The 19778-nt window shown below is 38.7% G+C and overlaps 1 protein-coding gene across 6 annotated transcripts in view; it reads left to right on the forward strand.

Moving 5' to 3' along the window:
- COL17A1 (collagen type XVII alpha 1 chain) overlaps positions 1-19778 on the forward strand; it is a 250351-nt gene that overhangs the window by 209682 nt on the left and 20891 nt on the right. For 5 of the 6 annotated variants that reach the window (XM_070752786.1, XM_070752784.1, XM_070752788.1 and 2 more), the window contains 18 exons: positions 249-284; positions 663-725; positions 1264-1299; positions 1921-1992; positions 3071-3097; positions 3870-3905; positions 5091-5126; positions 5228-5308; positions 5972-6007; positions 8015-8095; positions 10895-10957; positions 11372-11413; positions 12367-12420; positions 15152-15211; positions 16785-16811; positions 16904-16945; positions 17737-17805; positions 18582-18623. In XM_070752786.1, the coding sequence (XP_070608887.1) occupies positions 249-284; positions 663-725; positions 1264-1299; positions 1921-1992; positions 3071-3097; positions 3870-3905; positions 5091-5126; positions 5228-5308; positions 5972-6007; positions 8015-8095; positions 10895-10957; positions 11372-11413; positions 12367-12420; positions 15152-15211; positions 16785-16811; positions 16904-16945; positions 17737-17805; positions 18582-18623 (903 nt within the window). The remainder of the gene's footprint in view (positions 1-248; positions 285-662; positions 726-1263; positions 1300-1920; positions 1993-3070; positions 3098-3869; positions 3906-5090; positions 5127-5227; positions 5309-5971; positions 6008-8014; positions 8096-10894; positions 10958-11371; positions 11414-12366; positions 12421-15151; positions 15212-16784; positions 16812-16903; positions 16946-17736; positions 17806-18581; positions 18624-19778) is intronic. The other variant, XM_070752783.1, reaches the window with a different exon arrangement.

The raw sequence follows: 19778 nt of genomic DNA on the forward strand, positions 1-19778 counted from the left end.
GGTGCTCCATAATAGGAGGTTTTAAGATGGGATTAGACAACCATTTGTTTGAAATGATATAGTGTCTCCTGCCTGAGCAGGAGATTGGACTAAAAGACTGCCAACTCTATTCCAACTCTGTTATTCTGCAATCTGTTATAATTCTCTTTATTTATTTCCTCCAACCTCCCTGAATTTAACAAATCTGTCTTTTTCTCATTATTGCCCATGATTACTTAAGTTTCGTTTTATTTCCATGTGTGTTTTAGGTGATACAGGAGAGAGAGGACCCCGTGGTCTTACAGGTATATATAACATGATCAAAATAATTTGAAACTGCCACGTGAATATTTACATTTATCCAGAGATAAGCATTTGTATGAAGGTTGTTGGTCTCCAGGCACTCTGCTTATTTGATGGGATGCAATAGACAATCTGCTGCTTCCAGTGAGAGGGTTAAAAATAGCTGAACATGCATCTTTAGGAGGAAAAGGAAATAAATGTGAAGAGTGTGGACACAAATGAGTGTGGAGGAAGATGCTTATCTGCAAATCTCTACCTATCTGTGTTCATTAGATACCAAGTACGTCACTCAAAGGCCTGAGTCAAAGCTGAATATAATTCTGGAGGATTAAAGTTGTCCTGTTTGAGATTATGTATGTGTGTGTGTGTTTGATTTCCAGGTGAACCAGGATCCAGAGGATTGCCTGGACCAATAGGTGAATCAGGATCTAAAGGATCAGCAGGTGAGTGGCAATATTCCATAATGACACTTCTAGAAAATCTATTTCAAATTAATTACTTAGCCTTTAGGACTGTTGAAACCTATACCCCAGAATTAAAGGTACTTTGATAAGGAAAATGTAAAACTCATTATAAGAAAGCAGGAATGAATTTAAAAGCAGAGTTCTGTATAAATATTATTTGCAGTCTAGGTATGTCAGTGGTATATAATCTGTCTGTACAGTACATGCAAATATGCAAAAATCTAGATCAATTTGAATCCTGTGCGATTTGATCCACGTGTAATGTAGTGATGAGTGGAAAGAAATGAATATATAATCTTTATTACTTTTTTCTACTCCCAAGATTATATTAGTTGCAGTGATGAGATGCGAGGCTCTATTATAGTTTTTGTAAAAGTTCAGCCAAGAGATTGTGTGAAAATTCAGATTAAACCATTTTATTACATTAAAAAGAAAAACAGTTTGGTCTGAATTAATCAAATATATTGAACTTAGTGATTATTTTAGCAGCATCTGAAAGGCTCTTATATTTTTATAGGTCCACCTGGCCCAGATGGACATCAAGGTCCCAGAGGTAAATAACTATTATATTTCTACTTATAAAAGAAAAAAACATTGTAGGCACAGCTTTTTATTTATTTATTATTTATTTATTCGATTTTTTAATGCCGCCCTTCTCCTTAGACTCAGGGCGGCTTCCAACATGTTAGCAATAGCACTTTTTAACAGAGCCAGCACATTACCTCCACAATCCGGGTCCTCATTTTACCCACCTTGGAAGGACGGAAAGCTCAATCACCTTTGAGCCAGTGATGAGATTTGAACTGCTGATCTGCAGATCTAGCAGTCAGCTTTAGTGGCCTGCAGTACTGCACTCTACCCGCTGCGCCACCTCGGCTCTTTTTAAATTGTGAAGCTCAAATTTAGTAGCTTTTATTGCCATCTAAGATTTAATTATCTTTGGGGCAAAAGAGATAAACATACTTTCATTATCTTCCTTTTTGTCATTTTGCTCCTATTCCCACTTCCAAACCCTACCTGCAACCTATGATAATAGTACATCTCAAATTGGGTGATTATATATATATAATCTCAGATTATGTTAGAGAACTTTTTAGTTGTAATCAGTACCATTTTTATGAATGGTCATATTTTTCAAAAAGTATACTAATCGTATATCTTGATTAACCTGTAGGGGAACAAGGACTTATGGGTATTCCAGGTCCACGAGGACCGCCCGGGCCAGCTGGAGATCCTGGACAGCCAGGTAACACATAATGGATCAAAAATATTTGCAGGAAAGGAAATTTATTTTGCTATCTGGAGGTTATTGTTCTCTGCATGTGGAGTGTTCTAGAGTCAGACTGAGGTTTGGGCAAAGACTGTGAGAATATTAAAAATGGTATAGATTTATTTATTCAATTTGTACTATTAATACAAACAAGTGACTATTAATACAAACAAAAAACCCTGTTAAAATATGGTTGTGGTTTGCTTATGGAATAGCTGTGTAAGTTGTTAACATGTGTAGAAACATGAGTCTGTGCCTAATTATTGGAGGAATGCCATTGTAATTCCTTTTTCTAAAAGGAATCATAACAGGAATTACAAGAACAAAACACATTCAATTGTTTCTTGTGTCTGGGAAGGACTCTGATTGAAAAGCTGCAAGAGATGACACTGAGAAACATTTGAGTTTGCAATGTGTGATCTGTTACAAATAGTAACAGTCTAAGGAAGCCAAAAAACTTTTTTTGTCCAATTGAGAATTGGATATTACAGAAAAGAGGGGGGAAATGTAGTAGCAATGGATTAGTCAAGAAGAATCTATGATAAAGTAAAAAGAAATAAATGGGTAATGTAGATTGAATATAAAAGGAGTGAATAGTACCAATAGTACCAAAGAGGTACCCAGACATGTTTCCATCATATAGAGAGGTTCAAAGTGCAAAACAAATTAATGAAAGGGGAATGAAAGGACTAAGAAGATGGAGAAGATCAAGAAATCATGATGGGTTGGAGTTAATGAGTTCTCAAAAAGAGATGGATGAATTTAAGAACTTCTCCATCTCGAGTTTCTTCAGGTTTAGACACTGGTTAAGCCTAGCCATTGAAAAATCCAATTTCTGGGAGCCCATATCTTATAAATGCTGAAAAGCTTATTGCTTTGATATTGGAAGGGAGGTAAAAGATGCCATTGAATCAAGGGGGAAAGAATTCTCTCCTTCAACAAGGATTTCTATTGTTAAACTTAAACTTTCACAATCAAAGTTTTTTAAAATTATTATTTCTTATCTACTAATTTGTCATCCTGTGAACTTCATACAATGCCACTGTTTCCTTAGGTCTCACAGGAGCACAAGGCCCACCAGGTAAGATTCTAGGAGGGAAACAAATGTTTAATGTTGAATAAATATGTAGATTAAAATGTTGATCTTGATGGGGAAGTAGCAAACATTTAATTGGCAGAATTCCTTCACTGAATCAAACTGAATCAAACCATAATTTGGTAACTACAGTTTATTGGTTAAATCACACATATAATCCATAAACATAATATTTCTTTATGAATTCAAGTTAATGCTGGAGACCAATAATCTAATTATAAATGGGATAGTTCTTTGACTTGAATAGATTATTATTTATGTATAATGGAACAGAAATGGCTTTTTCTTCAAAGTAATTTCTGAGATGGAATTTTGCATTCCAATTTTGTATTTGTTTGCTTAGATATAAGCCACATTTAGTGCTGCAGAACTATTCCTAGAAAGGAAACATTTACTTTCATTGGATGCATAGTATGTGCATTAGTCATGTTCGACATAGCGGATGAAGAAATAACATGAAATAATGCCTACATGTCTATATCCTGGTTCTGGAAATCCCTGAAATGAACCGACATGGATATGCTGGGTTTACTACATAATTTGAAAAGAAAGCAATTGAATGGCATGGGTTTTTTTGCTGCCAAATGATGAAATTGATAAAAAACAGATTATATTCATCCACATTGGAAGCCCAAGGGCATCTTACACATGCATATAAAAAGGAAAGAAGCAGCATCTTCATAGCCTGAAAATGCTACTATATATCAATTGAACAATGGTATATAATATTATTCATTCCATATGGTTATTCCCACAGGTCTGACGGGAACTGCAGGCCGACCTGGTACTAAAGGTAAGCGTTTCAATATTAGCAGTGTCTTTTCTCGCATCATTAGGACAGGGCAGATCATCATGGTATGGCAGAGAATAGCCTAAATTCTTCCCTGTATTTCAGAGGCACATGCAGTTGCATTACTGGGTTGTAAAATAGTAGAGACCTCTGTGTAAATACCTGATCAACAAGAGGTTCTGTCTAACTCCTTTTTCTCCTAAAATAGGACTATAAAGCAAAGCTGAAATGCTTCAATCTTTTTCCAACCAAGTCTTAGAGTCCAAAAATGGAAAGGGCCAAAATAAATCCAAATTTAACATAATTTTAATTTCAAATTAAGGGAAGGACAACTGAATTAACTGAACCACATATAACTGACACATTTGTTCTCTGTGTATTTAAAATGTTTCCTATTAAAAAAATGATGATGGGTAATTTGGACTTGCTCCCTAATCCTTGGAGTTGATGCACATGGCTTTGGGCCACATATAGCCTGGTCTGACATAAAGAATCATCCCAACAGACCATTGATTAATTACCGGTAGATATTCTAGGAGAGGTTCTTTTTTCAGTTTCCCCCATGTTGTTATAGCAAAGCACTGTCTAAGATTGAATCTATGACAGAGGATGTTGGAAAAAGATATTGATTTCTTTGGTGTATTTTTCTATTCTAAAAATGCGCACAAAAATATATCTGTGCATAAAATCCTAACATATAGAAATATAGAAGATTGATGGCAGAAAAAGATCTCATGGTCCATCTAGTCTGCCCTTATACTATTTCCTGTATTTTATCTTAGGATGTTTATCCAAGGCATTTTTAAATTCAGTTACTGTAGATTTACCAACCACGTCTGCTGGAAACTTGTTCCAAGCATCTACTAGTCATATGGTTTTTAAAAAAGAAAATCACTTGCAAAAATATAAAATATATAATATAATATAAAAAAATTAATAATACACAAGGGTGTAGATATTTGGAAGTGATTTTTATTAAGCTGATACAGAAACTGAACATGAGGAAGTGAGAAAATGACCATGTATAAAATGTAAAGATTTGTTCATCCTCAAAAACCCCAGATTGCATTAATGCCATATTTCTCTCCCCAATCGCAGTGTTATAATAATATTTTAAACAAATGTCTATTCCACCCTTCAATAATTTGTTATTTAAAGTTCATGTAATATCTCTTCTTGTTTCTACAGGTGAACCAGGACCACCTGGCAAGGTCACCAGTTCAGGTAATGCTGCAGAAGGAACGGTCATTTCTGCTCATTATCTTTCTTATCCCATGGCAATATTTCTGCATGAAAATATATGTAATTTTTTTTAACTGTTTCAGATGGTGGAGCAACCATTGCACTTCCTGGCCCACCAGGTCCACCAGGGGCTGCAGGACCTCCTGGCTCACCTGGTGTCCCAGGTAAGGTGTCTCTTTTTATTCGTGACTAGTTTCTCTTGATTATTTCTCTTTTCTCAGTACTGGATCAGTACACCAGTGTTGAAAAATTGTGATTAAGTTTAGTAATACAGTTTGACTCTGGTGGCCCTAATAAAGTGGATTGGGTCCTTGAAGCTGTCAGTATCAGTTAGATCCTTCTCCCTCCTAGATGATGAACTCTTTCAACATAGTAAATAGCAGGTGGTTCCAGGGAGTGATTAATACATTACTAGACAACGGAACGTTTCCAGATGCTTTGGAAATGGTATAGGTACATTGAAGCTTTCAGTTATTAAAAATTACTCCACTCCATTTTTACAAATGGTAGTGTCAAAAATTCTATGGTTGTCTGCGTGAAGCAAATTCCTTTATAGTTAAAAGTCCAATTCTTCTCCCTTTACAGAAGAGATCATCTCCTTTAAAACTGGAATTGCTATAATGGAACCTGTTCAGTCAGACAACTTCCTTTTTCATCCATTTGTTAGAAGAAAATGAGAGAAAGCACAGATTGTCATGTAAAATTGAAATCTGTAAAAATGTAATTGCATCTTGCAGACACGACCATTATTTAATTTTCCTTCTTGAAAATGAAAAACGGTTGTTTCATTTGTAAGAACAGTGGTTCGGTTTTGTTTCTTAATTCAGGTCCTGTTGGCCCAGCTGGTCTTCCTGGAGCTCAAGGTATTAATTACATTTTTGAAAATCCAACATTGCTTTCTTTCTTTTCCGCCAAGGTACTCTCATTGTGGTATTCTTTCTTTTAGACCGACTTGATCAATATGGTTAATATTTCCTTATATTTCATGCTTTTTGTTTCTTTCCTTATGATTTCAGCCTTGTACTTTTACTGCGTCAGTCTTATCTGCATTATGCAGTGAATCAATATTTGTCTGAAAGGAATTTTTTTGTGCAACACTTTAACCATCTAGTAATAGCAATAGATTAGAATTCCTTATTGGCCAAGTGTATTGGACATACAAGGAATTTGTCTTTGGTGCATATGCTCTCAGTGTACATAAAAGCAGTGTAAGCTGCTTAAACCCCACCTCTGCCGTCAGGCATGGGGGAATTGAGACCCTCTTCCCCCTAGGCCTTTACAATTCTATGCATGGTATGTATGTATGTATGTTTGGTTTTTTATATTAATGGGTTTTTAATTGTTTCTAACATCAGACTACTATTGTACACTGCTTTATTGTTGATGTTAGCCGCCCCGAGTCTCCGGAGAGGGGCGGCATACAAATCAATCAATCAATCAATCAAATAAATAAATAAATAAATAAATAAATAAATAAATAAATAAATGAATGAATGAATGTAAAGATACATTCATCAAGAATCATAAGGTACAACACTTAAAGACAATTATAGGGTTAAAAATAAGCAATCAAATCAGCCTAGGAAGCAATCAATATAACTTGTAAGGATAAAAGCAAAAAGTTTCAGTCATACAGTCATAAGTGGGAGGAGATGGGTGATAGGCTAGACCTACGTATATATTGCTTCACCGTGATATACAGTACTCGCTAAGCATTTTACAGAATCAGCATATTGCCCCCAAAAATCCAGGTCCTCATTTTAACAACTGCAGCATAGGTATCAAAACTTTTAGCTTGCCTGGGTGTCATGAAATGAAGAAAAATGATCTTGGGCCTCATATAAAATATGCAATATAGTTAATGTATACAAATCACATAATGTTAAAAAGTTTTCTTGTGGGCTGCATGCATCAATAGGTTTGGTCACATCTGATCTACAATGTTCTTATAGCATTTGCACTTTTCTCTATCATTATTATTAGTTTATGTTAGTAGGGGATACCACTGATTAAGATCAGTTGCAGTTTCTCCAACACATGGAGTCCAAAGTACGAAACATGTACAAAAGATGGTAGAGAGTGAGTCCTCTGAGCCCATGGTTTTAGTTTGGAGAAATGGTATTGACTAAGACCTTCCTAATCTTCCTCTGGCGGGTTTTTTTGTCCCCCTCCTCCTCCTCCATTCTGTGAAGACTTCTCTTTCTTGCCTTCTGAGCCAATAGATGTTTCAACAGCAAAAATGTTGTTTCTCTTGGAATTCTGCTGCATTTCTGCCTCCTCTGAATTGTAATCATTCCTTTTATTATGTTTTTTATATTTGCTATAAACTACCTTGAGTTATTCTTAAAAGGATGCCAAAGTATAGGCATTTTAGAAATGTTATTTATTAGTTTGTTTGTTCGTTCATTCGTTTGTTCGTTCATTCATTCATTCAACTTCTATCCCGAAGGACTCAGGGTGGCTTACAACAACAATATAAATACAATATAAATAGATACAAAATGATAGAAAGAAGTCGAACATTATCTAAGACTAAAACATTATCTAAAACTAAAACCCCATGAAAAAAGTTATTATAAAAAGGACATGTAATTATAAAAAGGACATGTAATGTAAGTTCTTTTAAAAATAAACTTTAAAGTGGGACATTAAATAATGCCATTGCCACACAGAGCATGAAAATCGTCTATACTTTTTTGAAATACTGTAATTATCAGGATCCTTGAGAATCCCTCTAAGCTCAGGTGATAAGGTGGAAGCTTGCCAAATCCAAATTACACTTATGAGGAATGCTTTACCCTGATAAGACCCTGCAAACCTAAGATCTGATAATTAAGAAATGTGGATTTTTTTTTAATGTTCTGATGCAGGTCCTCGTGGTGAGAGAGGCATTCAAGGAGAAACCACCTTTGTTGGAAGCTCTAATCCTATATCTTCTCCAAGGGAAGGAGGTAGGATATTTTTTTCTGATAGACACAAATGTTCCTACAGTATTGACAATAGCAAAAAGATGGATTATGCCATTAGGATATTAACTATGACTCCCCAGATTCTGTAATCATTAAGAATATGGCATTCTCTTCCCCATTTCTCCTATTCCTTGTGATCAACTGCTTAGATTACAAATGAAAAAATGGGCAAAGCAATTTATCGATGATTTAAGGATTGGAAGTATTCTATATCAGTTTAGTGTTTTTTATGGATGAAGTGGATGACGGTGTTTTCATATGCATATTACTTCTGGCTAAGATGAAAGTCTGTAGACTCTGAAGAACAAATGTCTCAGGTTCAGAGAGAATAAGCTTTATCTGAGATATTCTTAATTCATCTTATCCAATTTGATTTGTTCAATTTCAACACAACATTCCCATTGTTCATATTAGCTGGCAATTAAGAAACTGTAGTCGTGGTTACAAACTTTGGAGAGCAAAGCACGTTCTGCCTCTGGCCACCTCCACATGTTCTGTAGAGGATCATGTTGCCTGGCTAACCAAGATTTTATTTATTTTATTTGTCATACAAATATAGCATTGTATTGTAGTATAGTATGTTTGTATAGTATGTTTGTTCTGTCTGGGTCACTCCGGAAGCTATGACCAACCCAAAAAGATAAGCCAGACACACCGGTTGTATCCAAACACAGTTTTATAATGGTAAAGAGAAAAGAAGCCAACAGAAAATGTCCTTACAGGTCAGGAAAACACTGGAACTCCAAATAGATACATGAAGGCAATTGTTCATACAGAAACACAGGATCCCTAATGCCAGATGAGGCTGTTGAGCCAACAGACACACACCTCCCACCAATCTTCAAGGCTGCTGGGCCACAAGCCAGGAACAAAAACGCTGAGAGAAAATGCAGATAACACCAACTCCCCTTTGATAACACTCCACGCTGCCTGAATGGTTCTCATGCCTTATAAACCCTTCCCTGCTAATGAGGACCGCACCCAACACCCTGGTGTTCCTCATTCAACGCTGATAATATCTACGCAGTTGATTTCTCCTTTGAGCTATGCGTCTCTGCCGCATACTAATGATAGCTTGTGCGTCATCATCCAGGGACTCCAGGGAATCACAGCTACTTGCTTGAGATAGCCCTTCCCCAGGGCTCCCATGCATTGCATCACCTTCACTTTCGTGACTGCTGTCTGCACTGTCTGACTGCAAAGAACTCTCCTCTCCGCTCTCAGCCTCCCCCGGGCATGGAGCAGCAGAGACGCAGCTGGTCTTTGATCTGGCTCAGGCTGAACCACAACAATGTTTAACATAATATAAGTATAAAGTAGAGATAGAAAAGATAAAAAGATATTAGGACAGGAACGGTAGGCCCAAAGGTGCACTTATGCACGCCCATTACAGACCTCTTAGAAAAGGGGAGAGGTCTATTGTAGATAATGTAAGGTTGAAGATTTTAGGATTGGGGGAAGAAACAACAGAGTCTATTGCTGAAATCGTATTTTCTGCAGTCTAGTTTGGAGCGATTTACATTTAGTTTGTATCTATTGCATGCTCTTGTGTTGTTGCTGTTAAAGGTGAAGTAGTCGCCAACAGGGAGTACATTGTGATGTATGATTTTATGAACAACAGTTAAATCATTTCGGAGGTGGCGTAGCTGTAAATTTTCTAAACATAGTAATTGAAATCTGGAGGAGTAAGGTAATTTGTTGCGTGAGGAGGAGTGGAGGACTCTTCTTGTGAAGTATTTCTGGATTCCTTCAACTGTATTAATGTCTGTTATGCAGTGTGGATTCCATACAGGTGAGCTGTATTCAAGAATTGGTCTGACAAATGTTTTGTATGCGCTGGTTAGTAGATCGGTGCTTCTAGAAAAGAAGCTGCATAGAATTAAGTTTGTGACTCTTAGTGTTTAATGTCAGATGATGCTTAAAAGTCAGATGATAAATGGTATCATCTGACTACTACAGTACCATTTTAACAAAGGACATGTGATGGAGCCACTCCTGGTTTCATTCAAGTTGTCATGTCACCCGAAACTCCATACTGAACTTTAAATAACTGAAACTCGGTTTGTACTGTTAGTATTGGCACTTCACTGAATGTGCCTTCTGCTCAGAAAGAATAAAAAGTCACAGCTGTGACAGTAGGCCAGTACAGTGGTACCTCATCTTACGAACGCCTCTTCTAACGAACTTTTCAAGATACGAACCCGGTGTTTAAGATTTTTTTGCCTCTTCTTCCGAACTATTTTCACCTTACGAACCCAAGCAGCTGCTGCTGGGATGAAGGGGTTTCTTCCCCCCCCTTTTTTTGAAGAAAGAAAAGGGAGGGGCAGCTTGGAGGAGTAAAGATTTTGCATGCTTGCAAAGGCACTGAAACGGTGTCTTTTGAAGAAAGAAAAGGGAGGAGCGCCCCCTTTGCCTTTCTTCCTTCCCACTCACCCTTTAGCCTAGCCTTGCTTCTTCCACCCGCCCCCTTTAGCTGCTCCTCCCTGCCCTCTGTTCGCCTCCCTTCTAAAGTTTGGGATTTTCCTGAAGGATTTCACGCATTATTTGCTTTTACATTGATTCCTATGGGAAACATTGTTTCATCTTACGAACTTTTCACCTTACGAACCTCCTCCTGGAACCAATTAAGTTCGTATCATAAGGTACCACTGTACATCTGAGGCCCAATGGATTGAGGAAATTGTTTTGATTCTTTTTAAATGTGTTTTCATCTCTAAAACGTATCTAATATTTAAATTTTACATTGAAAAATAGTGATTCTACTTACCTCTTTTTGCCTAGCATTGTCAAATCTTAGAGGACCTCCAGGACCTCCAGGACCCGCAGGACCACCTGGATCCCCAGGTATAGACTTTCCGTACACAATGTTCAAAAATGAAGAGGAATAAGATTGTAAGATGAAGCATGTTTTAGGTCCTTAAATGGAAGCACGGGTCACTAATACCTTAGAGATAAATTCAGTTGCTATTTCTGAAGGAAACGCCCCCACCAAGCTAGAAGTTTTCAAGTTCTCCTAAACTTTATTCCTTAATATTAGTAGTTTATTGAAGGCCTAATTCTCTCTCTCTCACACACACACACACCCCTCTCTCTCTCTCTCTCTCTCTCTCTGTGTGTGTGTGTGTGAATGTGTAATTCTGTTTGATAGAAATGATAGTTGAGCTTCTATAATCCCAAAATATCTTTGCAGAAGACAACGCATAACTATTACTGTTTTATCTGAATCCAAGGTAATTGGGTTTTCCCCCTATTTAACAGGTGCCTCTGTTGAGGGCCCACCAGGACCCCGTGGCCCAGCAGGTAAAACAATTATTTTCGTAGACTTAACATATTGATAATGTTTTCAACAAAGGTTATCTTCAAATTCCAATTACATTACATTGGCAATCTTCAGTCTTGAAAGACTATGTATCATGCTCTGAAAAGAGTTCTGAAAACAGCATCTAGTGTGGCTAAAAAGGCCAATCTGAGAATGGCAATCCCTTCCACACTGAGGGCAGATTCATTCTGTCCCCTGACAGGCCCTCGGATTTCTGTGATTCCAGGACTGCCTTATTATATTCATAATATATCTTAAGCACACAATAGATGCTTTCTCTGCTCTAGTTGCACTGGAATCGATTAATGAAGTTTGTGATCAAAAAGTAATGAAGGAAGTATAATGTGAACCCCCAAATCGCAGAGCCAGGTGTGTTTAAATGGGTCTTGAACTGCTTTAAAACAGCCATGTCCCTGTTGTGCTTCCTATAAAAATAACTTGAATTTATTTATTTATTTGTTTGTTTGTTTGTTTAATTTGTATGCCGCCCCTCTCCGCAGACTCGGGGCAGCTCACAGCAACAGAAAACAATATATAATACAAATTCAATAACTAGAAAGCTAAAAATTTTAAAAACATGCACACAACATACCATACATAAACAGTATAAGCCTGGGGAAGTTATCTCAGTTCCCCCATGCCTGACGGCAGAGGTGGGTTTTAAGGAGTTTACGAAAGGCAAGGAGGGTGGGGGCAGTTCTAATCTCAGGAGGGAGCTGGTTCCAGAGGGTCGGGGCCGCCACAGAGAAGGCTCTTCCCCTGGGACCCACCAAACGACATTGTTTAGTCGACGGGACCAGGAGAAGGCCAACTCTGTGGGACCTAATCGGTCGCTGGGATTTGTACGGCAGAAGGCGGTCCCGGAGAATGCTCTTTCATAGAGAAGCATGTAGTAAAAATAGCACTAATACATTCAAACATTTCTGTTACTTAGGTGAAGGCTTACCAGGCCCACCAGGGAGACCAGGTTCTTTTGTTCCCTCATCAGGTAACTATTTTCATTTTCATTATTTATTTATTTATTTACTATGTCAAGTAAATATTTGATAATATACATAACATTATTTGAATACATTAAATGTATTCCACCGGCGGAAATGAAGATGTGTGTGCAACTCTAGCTGATCGACGACTGTCACTTCCTGGATGGCTGGTCTTGGCTCGGCTCGGCTCTCCTTCCCCCACCCTGCTGCTACTGTTGCTGTGTCTGCGCTCCTTGCGTTTTTCCTCTTTCCTCCTTCCTGGCCTTGGACGAGCTTCCCTCTCTCCTGCCCAGCTCCCCGCCAGCCTCCTGTGGCCACCTCCCACCTGAGGTCCAAGCAGAAGGTGTGGGTAGAAGCGGTGCTGGCAGCATTTATGCTTCTGGCAGCACCCATTCACCTAGTTCCCCAGCCTAGCAAATATTTTGTATGCTCTGGTTAATACTGTGATATTACTGGAGAAGAAACTATGCAAGATTAGGTTTACAACTCTTAATGCTTTTTGGCATGTTGTTACAGTGTTTAGATAATTAGATATGAGTACTCCAAAGTCTTTGATAGAGTGAGAATCGTCTGCAAGATCATGTGCATTCAGCTTGTATTTAGTGTTCTGATTCTTTTTGCCAATGGGAAGGACAGAGCATTGGTTGGTTGAGATTTGGAGTTGCCAGTTGTTTGACCATTATGATACAAAGTCAAGGTCTTTTTGAAGGGTAGCAATGTTGTTGTTGGTGTTAAATAGTTTTACATCATCGGTGAATAGAACACAGTTGCTTATAATATGACTGTAAAGGTCATTTATGTAAAGCAGACCTGGGCAAGATTCGGCCTGAGGGCCGGATGCGGCCTGCCTGCTGTTTGTGACCGGCCCGCGGAGGTCACTCCAACTTTTCTTGATAAGAACCAGGTGTTCAAGATATAATATACAGTGATCCCCCGGGTATCGCGATCTCGATCATTGCGAACGGCTATATGGCGATTTTTCAACCCGGAAGTCAAAACACCATCTGCGCATGCGCGCCCTTTTTTTCTATGGCCACGCATGCGTAGATGGCGCCGGGCAGATCAGCTGCTGGGCGGCTTCCCTGGGTCTTCCCCCTCTTGCTGGCGGGAGGGCGAGCGGCGGGCATCAGCGAGGAGTTTCCCCACCGCCCACGCAAACTCCTCGCTGCTGCCGCGCCCGCCGCTTGTCTTGTCCGCCCGCCGCTTGTCCGCCGCCTGCCTGCCCGCGCGCCCACCGCTCGCCCGCCCTTCGCCCGCCCACGCCGTTCGCTCGCGCCGCTTCCCAGCTGAGTCCTGAAGCCAGAAGGCAAAGGCGAATTTCCGCGTTTGGCTTCGGGACTCAGCTGGGAAGCGGCGCTGGGGTTTCCCCACCGCCCACGCAAACTCCTCGCTGCCGCTCGCGAATTGGCTTCAGGACTCAGCTGGGAAGCGGTGCGAGCGAACGGCGTGGGCGGGCGAAGGGCGGGCGAGTGGCAGCGAGGAGTTTGCGTGGGCGGTGGGGAAACCCCAATCTTCGGCTCCTCGCTGCTGCGGCGGAAGTAAAATGCGCAGATGGTGTTTTTACTTCCGCACCGCTACTTCGCGAAAAACCGATCATTGCGAGGGGTCCTGGAACGGAACCCTCGTAATAATCGGGGGACCACTGTATAATTATATATATAATATATATAATTTATAATTATAATATAATTAACTCAGTGCTACCCAATAATATACAGCAGGGGTCCCCAAACTTGGCCACTTGAAGACTTGTGGACTTCAACTCCCAAAATTCTCCAGCCAGCTATGCTGGCTGGAGAATTCTGGGAGTTGAAGTCCACAAGTCTTAAAGGGGCCATGTTTGAGGACCTCTGATATACAGTATTGGGTAGAACTGAGTTAATTATATTAGTCTGGCCCTCTAAAACCATCCCAATTTCTCATGTGGCCCTATGGCAAAATTAATTGTAAAGTATAGTGTTGATCCTAGTACCTTGCCTTAGGTGACACCGCTGTTAACAGGTGTGGGATTTCATAGGGCATTCCCTATTTTGACCACTTGTTGTCTGTTTAACAGGAATACAGCTTTTCCAGTTATGTAGTTTCAGAAGTAGTTTGTCATGTACCACTGAGTCAAAGGCTTTACCGAGGCCTATGTAAATTGCTCCTATTGTTTTGCCCTCATCAAGTTTTGAAGTCCATATGTTTTTGCAGTGCAATAGTTGTAGATTACAGGATATTTTTTTCCTGAAACCAAATTGCTTATTAGAGAGTAGGTTGTTTTCTTCTAATTGGAGGGTAATTGATTGGTTTATGATTGAGTCCATGACTTTGCATGTGACACAGCATAAGGTGATTGGTCTGTAATTTTCAACTAGTCTGGGATCTCCCTTTTTGAAAGTGGGGATGATCAATGGCTAGTTGATCATAGGTTTGATAGGGAGCTGGTCCTGTAGGACTTTTCAAAGATTATGCTTAGAGGTTCTGCCATAGCGGTGGAAAGATTTTTTTAAGAAGTATACACATTCGTAAAGTATGTACATTTGATTTTAAAGTTTCTGTTCCCATACTATATCAAATATAATTGCTACAATCCTGGAGCAACTATTACAAGTGCTTTGACGTGAGTAAGACAAACTTTACATTAAGAAGAGTGTCTTCTGATCAATAAAGAAAGCCCTGGATTCTGTGTCTGTATCTATGAATACGTCTTGGTTGTTGCTGAAGATCATAATCATGTGGGTTTTTTTACTACAGACACTTTCTTTGCTGGCCCACCAGGACCCCCTGGTCCTCCAGGTCCAAAAGGAGATCAAGGTGAGTAATTTTAAATTTGCTTCTTGAGTATAGAAAATGATTGGACTGGAATAGCTGGTGCTGAAAAGTTGCTAAAGCTACAGCAAAGTAGAGCTGAGTTTTAGCCTGAAAAACATGAGACCGATGGATGGATGGATGGATGGATGGATGGATGGATGGATGGATGGATGGATGATGGGTGGGTGGGTGGGTGGGTGGATGGATGGATGGTTGGTTGGTTGGATGGATGGATGGATGGATGGATGATGGGTGGATGGATAGATGGATGGATGATGGGTGGGTGGATGGGAGGAAGGGGAAAAATTACAATGATGTCAAGGTTCCAAGTAATGAATCCAACCAATTCAGTACTCCAAGACTTTCAACTTTCTCAAAGACCTGCTTTATTGAGTACATCATTTCAGCACGAATGAAAGTAAAGCCAGCTCTAAATATTTCCCGTGGTTTCAGTATAATTAAAGAAAAGATAATTCCCTTCCTCATGGTCACAGGTCAGATTGTCCAATTAGGTGTACTGACATTTCCTTGACAACTCCCTTCAGTCTATGGCCAGCACCTGTTGAGATGACCTTGCTTCCCACAGGATAATTGGTTGTTGTTATATGGTCTGATTCCAGAGTTCCCCCCTCCCATACTGTGTGGCAATCTGAGAAATGGAAAGATGGCTGTGGCAGGCCTGAACTGTTTTGAAGTTGACAGATAGGAGATGCTCCCTTGATTCTAAGTGTACATCTCATGTCCAATGAAACAGGATCAACCAATTTAGGCTGCTGTATTCTATTGTTCCTTTTTTATATGTTGTAAACCGCCCGGAGTCCTCAGAGAAGGGCGGCATATAAATCAAACAAACAAACTAACTAACTAACCATTCTCAATATTCTTTAAATACATTTTTTGTGATTTATTTCACAATGCAGCATATACCTAGCTGTTAAACTTCAGATGTTGTTCAGAGGATATGTTATAGCTTGCAGAGAGGGTGCATCCTATAAAATAATTCAGACTTTCCCTGTCAGCAAATATTATTTTACTGAAAGAGTAGTAGATGCCTGGAACAAATTTCCAGCAGACGTAGTTGGTAATTCCACAGTAACTGAATTTAAACATGCCTGGGATAAACATAGATCCATCCTAAGGTAAAATACAGGAAATAGTATAAGGGCAGACTAGGTGGACCATGAGGTCTTTTTCTACCATCAATCTTCTATGTTTCTATATGTTATTCCTTTGTTTCCCTCAGACTGGTTTCTTCTCAGGTTATTGGCAGCTACTGAGTTTACTACTACTGTTTGATAGGCTGGTAGAACCAGATTTTTATCTAGATTTAATTGCCATTTGACAATTTTGTCATTAGTACAAAGGGATTGAATCTTCATGCATAAATACAGGCATCAAAAAATATGTCTGCTCTGTAATCCACACTGCCTTAAGCAGCATCCGCACCAGCAAAAAGAATGGAAATTGAAACTGATGAGGAGCATCTGTGCCAATAGCAGTGGCGTTATCCAAAGAAATACTGTGAGAGTGCCCTCTGCATAATCATTGCGAGTCTAATACAGCTTTTTATTTGCAGGGTTGCCTGGCCCACGAGGATTCAAAGGTAATAAAAATGAGGGATTTGTTCATTGGATGGCATGAAAAGGCAGTAATATTGTTATTGTCCATTTACATGATTGTTCAACTTTCTCATAGGTGACCTAGGTCAGCCTGGTCTCCCAGGAGCCTCTGTTCAAGGTAAGTCTCTATTATGTTCCTTCCTTATCAGCATTTTATAATGAAGTCCTTTACATGGCTGCTGTACTCAGAATAACAGTGAGTCACTTTGACTTAACAGAGCTGATTTCAAGATCAGGTAATCTAGCATACCGTATTTTTTGGAGTATAAAGTGGACTGGAGTATAAAACACACCTTAGTTTTTGGGGAGGAAAATAGGGAAAAGAATCTGCTTACCAGATATTCATCTAGCTAGTGTCCTTAGCCAGCACATTATTTTATCCCCCGGTTAGGGCTTTAAAAAAAACCTTTATTCTGAGAGAGTAGCAATGAAAGAGCTTGCAAGCCAGTAAGAGCTGGGAACATCATTAGCACCTGGAAAGAAACATTCGGAGCAAGTAGAACAATGGAAAAAACCCCGTAAAGACTTAGGGCTTGGAAAACATTATTAGCAGAGAGTAACAATGAAGGAGCCTGTAAAGTAAGAGCTGGAAAGATCGTTAGGAACTAATTAGGGTTGGGGGGGAAACCTACATTCACACCCAAATTATCAGCCTCTTTTTTTTTTTACTTTGAAAAATACGGTATTTTATATTGGCATTTCTATGTTGGTAGATATTGGTGTATAGTCAGTTAAGAAATAAGCCTGTTCTGTCACCTTTAAGGATATACCTGGATTGGAGGAGGTACATCTTTCTAAATGTGGGCTTTACCTAAAACATTTAAGGTGCACAACATAATGATATAATGACTTTATTCCCTTAGTCCCAGTTTCCTTTCAGCTTTCTCTGATTCCTTCCCATTTTTTTAGCAGGCACTGGCATTTCTGTCCAAGGACCACCTGGACGTCCTGGACCCCCTGGACCTAAAGGAGACAAAGGTTTGTGCAAAGAGAGGCAGCTCTTCCCACAGACCACTTTATCAGGGCCTTGAACTTTGAATGTTAGAGTCTGGCGCTTCTGGTACTGTGTGGACATTCTTATTCGAGGAAGACTGTGAAGTTTTTTAAAACAAAATAATGTTTAAAATGATATAAATAATTTTAGATTCTCATTTGAGAAACTCATTTGGCTCCTATTTTTACTCAATAAGGCAATAAAGATTGTTCTATCCTTTATTGCTAAGGCAATAAAGATTGTTCTATCCTTCCCAAGGAAGACTGTGAAGTTTTTTTTAAAAAATAATGTTTAAAATGATATAAATAATTTTAGATTCTCATTTGAGAATCTCATTTGGCTCCTATTTTTACTCAATAAGGCAATAAAGATTGTTCTATCCTTTATTGCTAAGGCAATAAAGATTGTTCTATCCTTCCCAAGGAAGACTGTGAAGTTTTTTAAAAAAAATAATGTTTAAAATGATATAAATAATTTTAGATTCTCATTTGAGAAACTCATTTGGCTCCTATTTTTACTCAATAAGGCAATAAAGATTGTTCTATCCTTCCCAAGGAAGACTGTGAAGTTTTTTTAAAAAAATAATGTTTAAAATGATATAAATAATTTTAGATTCTCATTTGAGAATCTCATTTGGCTCCTATTTTTACTCAATAAGGCAATAAAGATTGTTCTATCCTGTTTATAGTGTTGTATAAACAAAGGGTCACCTTTTGGAATTGCATAATGGGCCATTTTGTTGTTTCCATTAATGTTATAGGCGATGCAGGTGTACCAGGAGCCCCTGGAATCCCCGGTGGAGGTAAGGAACCCTATTTTATTTAGAATATACACATTTGCATACATTGATAAGAGATCCTTGCAAGGATAAACATAATTGGAGTTTAAGTTCTCTGGGAACTTTTTAGGTTAATAACATCGGTACCAGGAAAAACTGTCCTGAAAGTGAACCACGCTGATTAGTCATATTCTTAACTGATCTAAATATCATGCCTAGGGGTGGAGATATTTTAGCACAAAAGCTGTAATAAAATTGAAAAACTCAGTCCAGTATAGCATTAACCAGGAAGAGGGGCAAAGGGCTGATGTCTGCCATACGGACATATCCAATGTTTTCTTTCCCCCCCTTTATTTCTATAGAATTTTAGGTAGGTTAGGTAAGACAAAGGAAATTTATTTTATTATCTATTATTAAATTTATTTGCTGCCCATTATATTGTGGGGATGTTCTGTTGGTTATTCTGGCCATTGTATTGTGGGGCAACAGTAGACATATAATTATAAATATGTAAATATGACAATTTAATAATGAAACAATAAAAATAATGAAATAAATATGAATATTTATTAAAAGATGGATGAATTAAAAGATGGGTGTGGAGGAAGTAAGATGCATGGGAGATATCCAGTAAGGAGAACTTCATAAGGTATTATAAGCAGTGTTCCCTCTAATAGTTTTTGGGGGTGGGCGGAAAAGTATAGTGTCTGAGCAGCAGTCCCTTCGGGACTGGGCGGCACAGAAATATTAAACAAACAAACAAACAAACAAACAAACAAAAAACCCACCCTGTTTTGCCTCAGAGAATTTCAAAATAAAATACTGTACTGTGTGTCTATAACAGTGAGCTCATAATAGGGCAATTCTATCAATATCAAAATGCTACTTAAATAGTTGAGCTAGTTTCAAACTAGATTTTGATTTTCTTTCTCTCTTCCTTACTCCCATTCTTTTTCTTTCTCTTTTCCTTCCTCTCTTTTTTCTATCTGTTTCTCTCTCTTCCTCTCTCTCTCCTTCCCTCTCACTCTTTCCCTCTCGGCTTCTGGGCAGGTTTGGAAAACTGTGAGTTGATGATGATTTTTAAGTGAGCGATTGCTCACTGCTCAGCTTAGAGGGAACTATGATTATAAGTAAAGTAACTTTTGTCTGATTGAGTAATATATAGGGGTTTTAGCTGTA

Source organism: Erythrolamprus reginae, chromosome 5 (assembly GCF_031021105.1).
Source record: "Erythrolamprus reginae isolate rEryReg1 chromosome 5, rEryReg1.hap1, whole genome shotgun sequence".
In the NCBI taxonomy this organism is placed as follows: Eukaryota; Metazoa; Chordata; class Lepidosauria; order Squamata; family Dipsadidae; genus Erythrolamprus; species Erythrolamprus reginae.